At 47.8% G+C, this 13,937-nt stretch overlaps 1 protein-coding gene across 1 annotated transcript; it reads left to right on the top strand.

The window, feature by feature from the left end:
- The first annotated feature begins 5,054 nt into the window (after positions 1–5,054).
- TCTE1 (t-complex-associated-testis-expressed 1) lies at positions 5,055–12,960 on the top strand. The gene is made up of 4 exons (XM_058835523.1): positions 5,055–5,306; positions 8,477–9,045; positions 10,451–10,900; positions 12,775–12,960. Exons 1-4 carry the CDS (start codon positions 5,123–5,125, stop codon positions 12,925–12,927), a joined length of 1,356 nt encoding a protein of 451 aa, XP_058691506.1. The 5' UTR covers positions 5,055–5,122; the 3' UTR covers positions 12,928–12,960.
- Positions 12,961–13,937: the final 977 nt, after the last annotated feature.

The following is a 13,937-nucleotide window of genomic DNA, read 5'->3' as shown; positions in this document are numbered from 1 at the left end:
AAAAACAAACAGGTCAAGAAGAAGAAATGAACATGCAGCAGATGGACCAAGATCTTGCCATCAGTGGAGCTCTCAGATTTGCTCTCCTCCCCCTCAGACCTGTCTGTGATGTCGTTCTGCCCCAAAATATGAGGCCTTGAAACAAGCCCATTTCGGGCACAGACAGTATACCTTTAGCCATATAAACATGCAACAAAACGGGTATCTTGAGGACAGCAACGTATTCACCTTTTGAATACTGGCTGGTACCGAACCATTCGCATTGCACACCTCTCTCCATTCTCTCCATGATGCCACAGCAGCTGCCGCTGCTGCAGGAGTGTCCGGGACTTCGGCAAATGCCCGTCCTCCCTCCCCCGCTACCCAGCACTCGTGGAGCACGATGGCGAGCTCGCACATCTCTGTGCTGGAAGAGGAGGCTCCTACTCACCACGGCACTAACTCTCAGCAGCTGCAGCCAGGCGGGGTGGCGGGGGAGAGCCGTCCCAAATCCCGTCCCTCTGCCTTTCTGCTGCTTCTTGCCGCTCTGCACGCCGTGGCAGTCGGCAGGCCCTGTGACAGCGGCCGCGGAACACCATCGTTCTGCGTGGGCTTGGCTCGGAGCCGGCCGCGAACCCGCAGCGCGACGGGGACCGGCTCTCCACGAGCCCCACGCGTGGCGGGCCGGGGGTCGCAGCCCGCGGCAGCCCCGCCCCGCAACGGCCGCGTCCGTGGAGACAGCGGCGGTGGCGAGGGCGGGGGCAGGGCTGCTCCTGGTTCCGTTCCCTGCCCCGCAGCAGCAGGACACAGCCGGCAGCCTAATCGTACGGTGCCGGGAGGGACCTCGTGCGTTTCACGGCCCGGTGCTCCCGCGGCGTTGTCGGGGCTGGGGACACCCAGCGCCCGTAACCGGGCTCTTCCCCCGGCGGCTCGCAGGTCTGACTCGTAACTCGTAACGAAGCGGCCGCGCTGATTTCCTTCCCTCTCGGGGTCTCTGGAGAGGAGTTTGGCCGGCAGGGGGGAGCGCAGGGCCAGCAGCCCATGGAGCTGGGCTGGTGGAGCTGGCGGGGGCCGCCGCGTTCAGCAGCATCCAGGCGTTCTCCTTGCCCCACTGGGGAAGGGACCCTTCTCCGAGCCTCCGGGGGCTGGAACGGCAGACCCAGCTGCACGCAGTGGCCAGGACTGCGGTGGCCAGTGCTCCAGTCCGAAAGGGCTTTTGTTTTTCTGACATCCCATTGGGGCGGTGGCCCTTCCCAGGTCATGCTGACAGAGATCCAGGACCACAATTTTGGCCCTTCACACTGCCAGGATTACAGCGGTGACATTAACCGTATTCCCAAACGGACAGCTAGCCTCACTCTGCCCAATCTCACATTACAGACAAATTTCGTTATACCTGAAGCTAAATAGATTCCTCATTTGGAAGTTTTGGGGCTTTTTTGTTTGTTTGTTTTGTTTGTTTGTCTTGGTTTTTTGGGTTTTGTTTTGTTTTAACTCACTTAAAGCCCACTGCAGTGTCTCAAACCCTGGATTAGCCTACAACACAGTGTCCTAATGCACACTTAGCATTAGCCTTTGGGAGTGCCACAGAGCATGGCAAGTCCCCACAGATGTCAGTGGGACCAGTGGTGTTAAGCTAGACTCAGGATCACTTGCCTGGACTACAGGTAACAGCATTAAGGTCAGTGTACCTGTAGAAGAACAGCTGCAGTGGCTAAGAGCTTCCTCAATTAATGGGCAACAGAGCTTCAGTGCAAATGCAATCTTGGCTGGGGCATAACCGCCTAAGAAATAATTTATCCTGCTCTTACAAACACTCTAGTAAGCACAGTGATTACAGTTGTTCCATTTCTTGGATTTCTGTAATGCTGGTAGGTGCCTCAGCGAAAGGTCACCAGTTTCCATGCAGTTCTTCTTTTTTTGGTCTCTCTGGGATTTGGTGTGAATGAAAAGAGCAAGATCTTTTATTGCCAGATCAAAACAGGTTCAGCTGAAGAAGGTTTGCTAGGCATGTTATGCTAGCAGCATAATTTGGTTGTGAGAGTAGATTTCTGTCAGTTCCTCCTGGGGAAGTGTGATTTCCTTTAAGAAGTTCTAGCATTATTAACTTTCCAGTCTGATCTGGGTGTTAAATGACAAAAACTGGGAATTCACTACATGGCTCTGTTCATTGTATATTGTCTAATAAAGCCTTTTTAGGATAGGTGACTGATGTATATGTAGAGTGGGTGGGAAGGAGCATGCATTAACAGTGTTGACTTGGTCTATTGATAGTGAATTACAGCACTACCCCTGTGTTTAAATAGGTGCTTAGCAAACCCAGCTCTGGAAAGTGGATTAGAGTCTTAGCTCTGGCTGGGTGAGACTCCCACAGCGGAGGCAGAGAGGGTGAGCAGTGAAAGAGGCCCCTCCCCTGATGTAAGGGCACCTGGCAGGCATGTTCACCATACTGGCATGGTGGGAATGGATGTATTTGGAGCAGTGGCTCAGCGTCAGACTTGGCACCACAGGCATGGGGTTGATTTGGATGCTTTGCAGCCTTGCTCCTATTGGCTTTGTAGTGAATGACAAGTGGGCATGGTGGAAACAGCTGAGCTGACTTGCTCTGGGTCTCAGATCAAGGAAAAGCTGCTCAGCAGCCTGGGCAGCTCTGCCTCAAGGCAGCTGTGTCTCCTGTCTCAACTCTTGGAGCCCACTCAGCAGCCCTGCATGTGCCATGGGTTACCTACCCTCTGAAAATCAATCTGCCATTGGTAAACAGGCAATCAGATCATCTGCTGGAACAGACAGGAAATAATCCAGGCCACCAACGCTGCACTGTCTCTCCCCAACAGCTGGCCTTCAGTGACTGTTCCCAAAAGGTTGGGAAAGCCATCAGAAGCTCCAATCAGCTGTAATTGGCCTGGGGGACAAAATGATATGCATGCTTTTTGAATAGGAGAAAGGACTGAGCAAAGATAAAACAATTTTCCCAGTCACTTCTATTAATGACACCTCACTGCCTTCTAGCTGTGTTTTGCCCTTCAACTGAAGTCCACTGAGCACCAGGAGTTTGGTCTCAGCTGGGTTAGTGTACTGTGGAGAATCATGTCTCTTCTCTTCCCCCTGAAAGGTGGTCCATCATCATAGCACCTTCTTTAGGGCACAAGGACCTTTGCAGGGAAAAGACTCCCTGTACATCCTCACAGCTGCCCACCACTCATTCCTTCTTCTTACACATCCACCCTTCATCAGATCAGACTCCCTTTTTCTACAGCCTTTATCTTTGTCATCTGTACACTACTGCCTCCCAGGAAATACAGCTTCCCTGTCTTTGGCACCCTTCATCCTCCTGCTTTGGGCCAGAGAATGCCTTTCCACTGCCATCTCCACCCTTTCCTGACTGTCACTCTCAGGCCTGCCTCAAATGCATTTGAAGAAGCCTTTGCTGACATATTTGCAGCATGAATCATTTGCTCCTCTGTTCTAGACCTCAGCATTTCACGGATCTCCTCCCTTTCCCTCTTTTGCAACCCTTCCTAGTTGCCTTTTGGAGGGGGAAGAAGTGGAGGGGGAAGGAGCAGAGTGGTTAACACTGGCAAAGCCAGCTCCAAAGCTTTTAGGGAGAGGGCAGTGCTGACAGAAGCAGCACCAGCTGGGAAGGCAGAGGTGAATGGAGCAACCTTGTGCAGGGGAAAGAAGGACTAAGATGGTTTATCTAGGGACCACTGTCTGGGTCATAGCCCTCACAAAGGAGGAGCTGATTGGGACGAAACCACCCTTCAGGTGAGGGATATGGTGGCCAAAGATACAGATGCTTTTTGAATATGGAAGTTATCCTTCCACAGGATCCTTTGACCCTATGGTGATGCAAGGCCACCACTGGCCTGAGATAACCTCTTGGTCTTGCAGGAAGGTGTTCTCACCTCTGACATTGCTATCCACCTCTGCCTCATGCTTCTTTCAGGTGTCCTGCAGCCTGTAACTTCCCAGCCTTGTGCTGCAGCCCTGTTAAATCCAGTTAGCCCTAGTAAGGATCAACATGGGTCTGTATGCCCTGGGGGATGCTCACCAGACCTAGATGCTCTTGTGAAACCTAGAACTCAAGTGGATGATTCCTCCCTGGTGTCTTTTCTGCCTCTTTCAGACTGGCTGGTTAGAGAACCATTAGGACTTCCAGGCAATAACCATACATGTGGAATTCTGAGAGCGCTGGCCTTGAGGTTGGAATAGAAAACAGCAAATGGAAAACTTTGGTCGGGAAAGCTCTGCAATGTTAATAGGACCAGGCATCCTTCCTTCTGCTCTGGGCTGGTTATTTTATCTCTTATCTTCTTAGGCTCAGTGAGGTCTGAACAGGTCTGACTCAGTTAATGGATATTTGGAAGGAGTTCAGTGGGAAAATAATGGAGAAAAGCAGGAAAAGAATACACATATAATGTATTCATCTGTAAAGCATCTGTCTTTATAGAGTCATAAGAACAGGCATACTGGATCAAACCAGGGGATAGCTGGCCAAGAAACCCATCTCTGACAGTGGCTAGAAGCAGACACCTGGAGAAGAGTAGAAAAACCATGCAAGTGCATGTTCTTTCCTCCAGCACTCTCCCCACCTCCAGCTGTGTTCAGCTGCTCACACTGAGCCACATGCCTTCTGTGCATTTCATCATTTTTAAAGGGTTTCTCTTCATGGACTTTTCTTAGAGTCTGCACAGACTCCTAGCATACACAGCATCCTGTGGCAAAGAATTCCCCAGTTCACCTGCAGTCTGTATGAAGAACCCTTTGCTTTAAGCCTAGCTCCTGCCAGCTTTCCCTATTACTTTGATTGGAAAAGATAATAAACAATTCCTGTCTCTCCTCTTCACAAGCACTCTGAATTAACACCACCTTATTATCTCCTTATTGGATGTGGTACCTAGAGATCTCTTTGCACAGGGCAGGATACAAAGATGAGGCTGAGTTATAGTTGTTTGGCTACAATGCTTCCAGTCCAAAGCAGAGGAGGCAGGCAAAGAGCAAGTGCATTACAGGAGAGCTGACCATTAATATTGCTGGCTTCCTTCTAAAGCTGCTGTTCTCTTTTGCAGGTAACCACGTAGTGGTGACTCTCAAGGAGTTTTCCTCTTGCTTCTCCTGAAGGAGAAGTAGGTCTTGAGCAAGGATGCAGCAGCCAGCACCTGGTGACAAGAGCAGAGCCATTCCCTCACCATGTCCACCTCAGGCCAACCTTGCTGATGGCTCATTCTACACACCCCGCTGCATCACTGAGGATCCCAGTTGGTCCCTGGTCACTGTCCCCCACCTCACTGAGCTCTGCCTCCAGCACATCGTTCAGAATTTCGAAAGTAAGTGGGAGCGCATTTACTCTAGGACACATGTAGAGAGGGTCAGTCCCAGAAAGCAGAGGGTCAACAAGGCAGGCAGATGCATCTGAAAGACAGTGTGGCACCCAGCCCTGCCAAAGGAACAGATGGGGAGAAATATCCCCTTGGGCAGCCAGTTAAACAAACTGTTTAGTTACTAAGTGTGTATTATATATACACTCCAGGGATGGCTGCAGTCTTCTGGGCTGCAGTCCAGGATGTGACTCTGTACTGACCTTGTTCTGTCATACCTTCTTCCATCCATGCTCTTCTGGACTCACCTCAACCATGATCGGGGCTGTGCAGTTGCTGTTTCCTGCTCTTGATTCATACAGACATTAGGGTATGGAGGATTGGCTTGAGGATGAAGTCCTGTTGTACTGAGTGCTGTACAAAGAGATTGAGAATTTCTCCCTGCCCAGAGGAACTATCATCTCAGTATTGTACTCACAGGCTCAGCCCTTCTCCATGGCTTCTGGTGGTGATGTGACAAGTTACATCCTCAGGCAGGGAATGTGCTTTTGAAGCAGGTGGACTGATGAAACAAAGCAAAACAGAAGAAGGGTTTCTCATCTGACAGCTGACTGGGAGGAGGAAAAGAAGGGTCTGCCTGTCTTTTTGGCTGACTCAATGAAGTGGTAGCAAAGACCAATGATAGTTTTAAGGCTATGTCTACACTGGGACTGTAAGACAGTACAGAGGTGCTGCCTTATGCCAGGAGCTGATGGTACTTGAGGGTCTGAGCTGGGATAACTTTGCAGTCCTAGCAGCCTGATCTGTCAGTTTGATGACAAATGCTTTGGACCTGCATTGTGCATGCATAAAGGCAGTGTGCTCATTTTCATGGGGAGCCTGTGCTGCTATCTGAGCTGTAAGGCTGTACCTTGCCCACAGCGGGGCCTTGAGTGAGTGTCACATTTTAAAGCAGTAACTAAAAAATTACTTATTTCTTGCTGTGAGATATGGATTAGAACAAGAGCAAAACAGGCTTAAAACTTAAAAGGAATAAATAAAGTTTATTAACAAAACTACAAGAATAAAAACACCAGAATAAACTTCCAGAATACTCTTTTATCCCCCACTACTTGACCATTCTTTTCTACACGTGACAACATAGAGACAGAAAAACTTTAGAACTTTGGTGGTTAAAACAGTCCCAATTCCTGCTAGAGTCTTTTCATCAGCCTTTGTAGAGAAACAGAAGTCTTCTTCTGCTAATCCATGGAGTTTTTCACAAGAAAACTATTTCTGTTATAGTTTTCTATTTTTCTGATGCCAGCTGCCCAGAAATCCTGTCATCAGAGCTCACTCCTCCCATTTCACATCACTCTGAGGTGTGTATGGGCCATGAGTCTAGGGATGTCATTTTAAGGATGAGTTATTCAAAGGCAAAAGTTTTCTTCATCTGTCTCTGTGAGCTTCCCTGGAAACAGTTTTCACATTGCCCTCAAGGCCTCAAATCTTCACTTCACTCTGTTCCAGCACCTCACTGTATCACAATTACTCTCTCTTTGCTCAAAAATCCACACTTTGAACACTCCATTCCTCCCAATATACTTTGTCATGAATTAAAGGAGTTTTTTCAAACTACTATTGTCCATCTCCATAGCTTTAACAGAAAGATATTTCAGCTTATAACGCATCTCCTTATTCTCTCCCCATCTAAAACTTAACTCTTTTCCTCACTGTCATTGGTGGTTTTATGATGTCTTCTTCATGTTGATTGTCTCTCTCTGTGTCTCTCTGGGAAAAAGGAGTAATCTGTACGTTTTATCCAGGTGGTAAAAGAATTAAAGCCTTAGAAAAGCTGCAAGAGTTCATGGTGTCAGGTTTCAGTCCAGCAGCAGAAACTGGAAACTAAGCCCAGCTGGCCAGCTCTGCTTCCCTCTCCCTCCCCTTCTGCAGCCTTGTCTGGGCCTGGAGGCGGGGGGAGGAGGCCAAGACAGAGCCTTGTTACCTTTCCAGAAGCCAGAAACACAAAGAGCACAAGAGGCCTTTGACTTTACATCTTAAGGGGGTGTTCACAAATTGACTTCACTTTTTAATGGTCAAAACTGCTGTCAATTCTTAGAAATGACTGATAATTGGTTAGGAGAAAAGACTCCCATCAGCCACCAACAGCTTCAACTTCCTTAGCTCCCAAAACCACCTTAAAGGTAAAGCCACCCTGTGACAGTGAGCCTGAGTGAAGCTAGCCCAGCCCTGCCCATATGTGTCCCACCTCTCCTTGTGTCATGGGACTTTGCAGAGAAGATCATTGCAGTGTCAGCTGTGGGACACTGACAGGAAGGGGCTGTGCTAAAACTGTCAATGTCCTTAGGAAGCGAATGCCCCAGAAATAGGGGAAATATAAGCTAACCCCACTTAGTATTTGATAATCTGGTTTCCCATGCATAGATAGGTTTCTCCACTGATGATTTATGTTACTCAATACAACTGTGTAAACGTAACTAAATATTTATGATGCGAGTATACGTGGCTTTCCTCTGGCATTTCTTGCCACAAAGAACTTCCACCAGAGAAGACAGCTGAGACTTAGGGCAAGCATTGGGAAAGAGACTCAGGGAAGAGTACCTGGGAAAACAGAACTTTTATTTAAACAAGGTGGACCTAAAAGCTACGAGTGTGCTTCAGCAAAAAGGAAGAGAAATCAATTTGAGGTAAGACCGATTTTGGATTAAGATAAATAGGCATGAGGACCTGCATGAAAAGCACACATGTTCTCAAATACTGTTCTTCAATATGCTTAGAAACCAAAAGGGAGAAAGTTCAGCAAATGGCAAGCCAAACTCTCCCATCACTGTAAGACTGAATTAGTTGTCTTGGGAGCAGAATTCCTTCTCTGAATATAAACTGCATTCAAACTAATGGGGAGCTCAGTTTCTGGTGCAGTTCCCAACTATTATGAGGGCAAACCCAATTACGCTGATGTTTCATTGTAAAAGTTAGAAATTGTATATGGAAATGTATAAATGAATCCTACATGTCTTCTGCCAGCTTAGCTCTCTGCTCCAGCTTCTGGCAGCTGAGGAGAGAGCCAGTATCAGCAGATGGGAGGGCATGGACACACAGCTAGGGGCCCAGGCAGAACCACAGTGCCAGCAATTGTTCCTATGCCCAGACCAACCTCTCATTCTTTTTATCTCTTCCAGAGAACCCTATTTTGAACTATCTTCTGCCTGAGCACCAAAAGAAGGTGGTGGACAGGCTCTCGACCAGCCTTCCACTCACTGTGACTGCCAACATAGTAAGCCATGAGGACTACTGGAAGAGGTGCTGTATGGAGCGCTGGCAAGTGTATGACATCTCCAACTATGGAGACAGCTGGAAACGGATGTTCTTTGAACGTCACCTGGAGAATATTCTGAAGATTTTCATCCCTAACACCACAGACCCCAAACAGGTCCTAGAGCTCATCCCACTCTGCAAAGGCTACGTGCGGAAACTGGAGATTGATCAGTTCCTGCCACCTTTGCTGGTGGATCAAAAGGAGGAGAGCAATGACCTCTCTGACACAGAGGATGATGCCGAACTTGGTGAGGTCTACACACATCACTATGACCTGAAAGATCTCATTACTGCTCTCCCTTACCTTGAAGAGCTTCATCTCACTTACGGTGTGAAGAGCTGTGGTATGAACTTTGAGTGGAGCCTCTTTAACTTCACTGAGCTGGACTGCTCCAATTTGGCTGCTGCCGTGAAGATGTGCCGTAACTTGAAAGTAATATACCCAAACTGAACCTTACTCCCTCAGCTAGATCTTAAAATTGTCTGTGGATAGAAATACAGGGACTGGTTTTTCTTGCTGGTAGCACCCTTCCTTTTGCAAGTTACAGACTGTCAGAATGCAGAGATGTTAACCTGCTGGCCTAGTGCTGAGTATCTTGCTCTGCCACGTCCTTGTTAGAATGGGTTGTCAAAGGATCAGTGAGAAAAATACTTGCTCCCACAAAACTTGTTACCTGTAGTGTAAGGGGCAGAAGCACTCCACTGTTTTAACTCCTCATATGTCGCACTATATTAAAAACGGCGAAGCAGTACGACATGACTCTCTTAGCTGCATTGTCCAAGAGAGCAAAGTTTATTATTCTTGATCTTCATTTATAGATATGTTCGAGAAGGTCCGAGAGGTAAAACTCTCATTGGTCATTAAAGTAACACATCACCAGCATTGGTTAAGTGGAACACCACTCCTTGACTAAACAACACCTGCAAAGATTGTTGTCCTTTACCAAGGACTGTTTGGATTCTTTCTCATGGTTTCCCAGGCCAGAGTGAGAAGCCTGTGTGACTTAGTTTCACACAGGCTCTGTTCCCTGCTTGCATTTTGCATTTAGTATCCACACTCATATAGTTCTGGGAGGGAGGAGAGGAAAAGTCCAGAGGGAGCTTTTCATAAGGAATTTTTGGTAGTTTTGCTCAGTAAATGCATGCCAACCTCTCCCAGAGGAGCAAAGACCCCCAAGAACAGTGTGGGGAAACACTCACACTTGCCTTAGAGCAATGAGGGATTTTCCTCCCAAGCACTAACAGTATCTTCAGCTCTGTGGCAACTGCAATGCAGATACTCAGCCCCTCCAAAACATCAGTGGGCATTGCTATCCAAAGTGGTGCCAGAGTAAGCTGGATGAACTCCTCAGATTGGCATACTTTGGGAAATATGGCTTCCAGAAGAGAAATTACCTCTCTTGTGGCTATTAAGATGCTCTTGCCACACAAGACATTGTGCTGTGGTTACCACTGGTGCGTGTCTTCATTAAGACAGGTTCGACTGTGATCTGGGGCGGATTCCACTGCTTGTTGCTGCAAACATTTGGACAGCTTTATTTTGCTTTAATTTAGCCCCCAGTTAGAGACCTTGTGCAGTCAGAGGAAAGGAACAGGCATTTCCAGGACACAAACCCTTTTTCCCTAGAGTAGGCATGGGACATCAGTGGCATGCCCTGCTTGCTGGAAGTATCAGCCCACTAGGAAAGCAACTACTTGAGCCTGCTAGCTAAAGATGTCTGAAGTGAAGGGAGATAAATCCTGTCTGGTGGACCACAGGTTTAGCTCCATGATGATCTTGTACAAAGTTCAGTCCAAAGCATTGGCTGTTTTAGTGACCCTGATTTCTATGCCCACAGGTTTTCAAGCTGACACGAAGCAAAGTGGATGATGACAAAATCAAGCTCCTGGCCCGTAACTTGCAGGATCACCCTCACTTGTTGGAGCTGGACTTGTCCCACAATCTTATCCGGGACAATGGGGCACAAGCTCTCGGAAAGCTGATCAGCCACAGCCGATTAGAAACCCTCAATCTGTGTAACAACCAGATCTGTCACCTGGGGGCTCAGGCTCTTGCTCAAGGCCTAGCTGAGAGCTCCACCCTGACCTCCCTGAATCTGCGCCTCAACTTCGTAGAGGACAAAGGTGGGGAGGCGATTGGCCGTGCCCTGCTGACCAACACCAGCCTGAAGTCCCTCCATCTGGGAAGTAATAACCTGTCAGAGCCAACTGCGGCAGTGTTCTCCCAGGTCCTGGCTCAGAACACGACTCTGACGAGCATCAACTTCTCATGCAACCACCTGGGGCTGGTAAGAGAAGCCTCTTCTCCCTGCAGTCTGTGAGCCTGTGTGGTGGCCTTGCACAGCAGATGCATCCCTCACTTTGCATTCTTGCTATGATAAAAATCAGTTGTGAGCAGGGAAGAGACTGTAGCAGATGTCAGGAAAGAGAAGGACACCTTCTCTGCATGAACACACATTTACCTCACTTGTTACATTTAGCTCTGTTCATAGGGCTGAATCTGTCTTTGAGGCTTTGGGTTTTTGGGCAGAGAGGGATTTCCCCCAGGAAACTGAAAACAAGGAAGCATGTCTGGGAAGAATCACAGACATTTCGCACACGTGAGTGTAGTTAATGATAGGAAGCATGAGATGAGGGTCTCATGCATATCCTCCGTGCTTCGGATCTGCTGTGCCATCTGTCACTCAGCAGCACACAGAGAGTGTCACCCTTCCCAGAATTTCTCCTGTCCATCATACGCTCAGAGGAGACTATTAGAAAATTGGCTTAGTTGTGGAGCTTTAACTCACCTGCAGCCCTGGAGCAGTGTGGTGGGTCAGGAATGTCATGTCTGTGTGCTTGTAACTGGCTCCTAAAACATAGGCTTACATTTTCTAGACAGAAGAACATCCACAGATCTTACTACCATCCCTAAGAGCTGCAGTATGCAACATGCCCATAAACCAGACTGCTTCTCTTCTGCTGATTAAAAAGAGCTTTAGAAATCTGAAACTAGACAGCTAAAAGCAATCATGCTGGATTTTTAAACTTTCTGCACTGCCTCAATTATTCTCACTGTCAAATAAAGAGGCAGCAAGACCAGTTGTCCCTGCTGGCAGGAATATAGGCATCAATGTATTTGACAAGGGTTTTAAAAGGATTTGACGGCAGAAAACCTTTTCTGAGTTCTGAGTTTTATGGTCCTTGATGTGCAAAACCATTTGAGTTTAATGATAGAAGGGAGCAAAGGCTGGAAAGGATAGAAGGATTTTTGTTTAGTAAATAACAATCTCTGTGCTTAGCATCTTCCTTCTGATGAGGTCTCCTGTCACCCATTTGTGAAGTTCCATGGCAGCCCAAAAGGTGTCTGGTAGCATTATCATTGGGAAAGTTTGGTATTTTGCTAGAGATGCATCCAACTCTGACCTCTGTACCCCATTAAAAAGAGACCTCTTCCCAGTCCTTTTTGCTCTGCCCTTTTAGGCGAAAGAGCTAAGAGGCAGAGTGTTGGGACAAGGGGACCATCTGGATGGAGAAGGGGCAGAAGGCATATTTGGTACCTGAAAGGGAATAGCAACAGCAGAAAAAAAATTCAAATTGTCACATCCCTAAATACAGTGCTTCATGTATGGAGGGAAATTCCTCAGAGTGGGTTGTCTCCCTAAGGCTACATCACATTTTCTGTCTCATGCAGGCTGGTCTTCAGTTTCATGAGATATTCCCCTCAGGAAAGCCAACCCAGCCTGGGAAATGGCATCCAGACAGAAAACCGCCAGTTCAGGGGCTCTCATCACTGCCAAGATGAGGAACAGCCCTCTAATCCATTTGTCCCCAGCCAGCAGTGAGCTGGGAACCAGGGGACAGGAGGGAGCAGACTCCTCTCAGGTTATCATTGCCAGATGTGCTATTAACCAGCATGAGCTTGAGGACTCCTGACATGGTACCCGGAGGGAGTCATTAGCATGTGTCGTATCACAGAAAGCTGCATAAGGTTACACTCTTCCTCTGCACTTCTCCTGTAAGCAACATTTTAGACCTGGGTGGAGGCTTTTATCCCTTTTGGAACCATCTCATGGACCTCCCACTGACAGCAGCAGAAGTTGTCCTGGGGAGGAGGGAAAAGGAGCAATACACTTCTGTTTTGGATGTCCTCCTTTAACCATCCCCTCTCATGCTTTTGCAGGATGGTGGGAAGCAGCTGCTTGAAGGGCTGGCAAACAACAAGACTTTGACTGAGCTTGATCTCCGCCATGCAGAGGTGGAACAGGAGACTGATTTCCTCATTCATGAAATTGTGTGGGCCAATCGGGAAGTGGTGAGGTTGGGATCTTTGTAGCACCCCACTACTGAACCCCTCTGAATAAAGGGCTCCAGGGAGCAATGAACTTTGAGTGTGCAGTCCTGGAAACACTTTACTTCAGGGTCTTGGTTTTATTTGCTCTTCTGAAAAAAACACTTAGCTTGTGGCTGCCACCACAGCCTTTCCCAGACCCCCATCATCCAACCTGTGACTTAACTGGAGACAGACATCACATCTCAAGGCACCGTAGAGGCACCACAGAGAAATCTGCCTCTTAAGCCCTCTCTCTCACTGCTCGCCTCCTGTGATGCTTTTATGTGCTTAACCAGCAAGCTTAGTTCAGGCAACTGAATATCATTTCACCTGTAAAGCAGCTAAGATGAAGTCTCTGCCACCTAAATGATCTAGTCCAGACCTAACTAAGGTTTTGCTGAGGAGGATGTGAGAGGCATGAAGGATTGAGGGAATGTTGTTTCTAGTTCCTTAGCAGCTTTTTCTGGCTATTGCTCTGCTCAATAATCTATTTGTATTTATACTAAAATCTGCCTGCAGTCAGATATGGGTGGTGAAAAGTAAATAGAAATAAATCCAATAAATCAAGACATCTCACCACCATGGTTTCCTGCTTTGGGTTGCTCTGCTTTTGATCAGTGCTAGCCTGCTTTGCAACAGGTGAATTCTTTACAACCAGATGCTTACCTTACCTAGTAGTGCTCTTCCATGCAAATCTGTCCAAAGCAACCTGTGTTTTGCATAACTTCAAGCTAGAGGAGTCCCTTCAGGACTGCTGGCCCACATAGCTCATAAGTTTGAAAACAGTGCAGCTTCCTTGGGCTTGGAGCAAAATGGAGCAGCTTCTTTTTGCTCTACAGGCTGTAGTCACCTGAGGATGGGATAAGGCGCATACTTGAATTAGTTGGTCTGTTGATCACCTTGCTCAGGAGGTGTCAGGTAATTAAGCAAGTGGGTTGAGTTTCATCCCCTCCCACCCTCAGCAATGCAGGAGCCTCCAACACCTCCCAGCCCTGCCCAACACCAGTGATCAC

The sequence above is a fragment of the Poecile atricapillus genome, chromosome 3 (genome assembly GCF_030490865.1).
Source record: "Poecile atricapillus isolate bPoeAtr1 chromosome 3, bPoeAtr1.hap1, whole genome shotgun sequence".
In the NCBI taxonomy this organism is placed as follows: Eukaryota; Metazoa; Chordata; class Aves; order Passeriformes; family Paridae; genus Poecile; species Poecile atricapillus.
The sequence above is the reverse complement of the archived record's forward strand: the minus strand, read 5'-3'. Positions and strand labels throughout refer to the sequence as shown.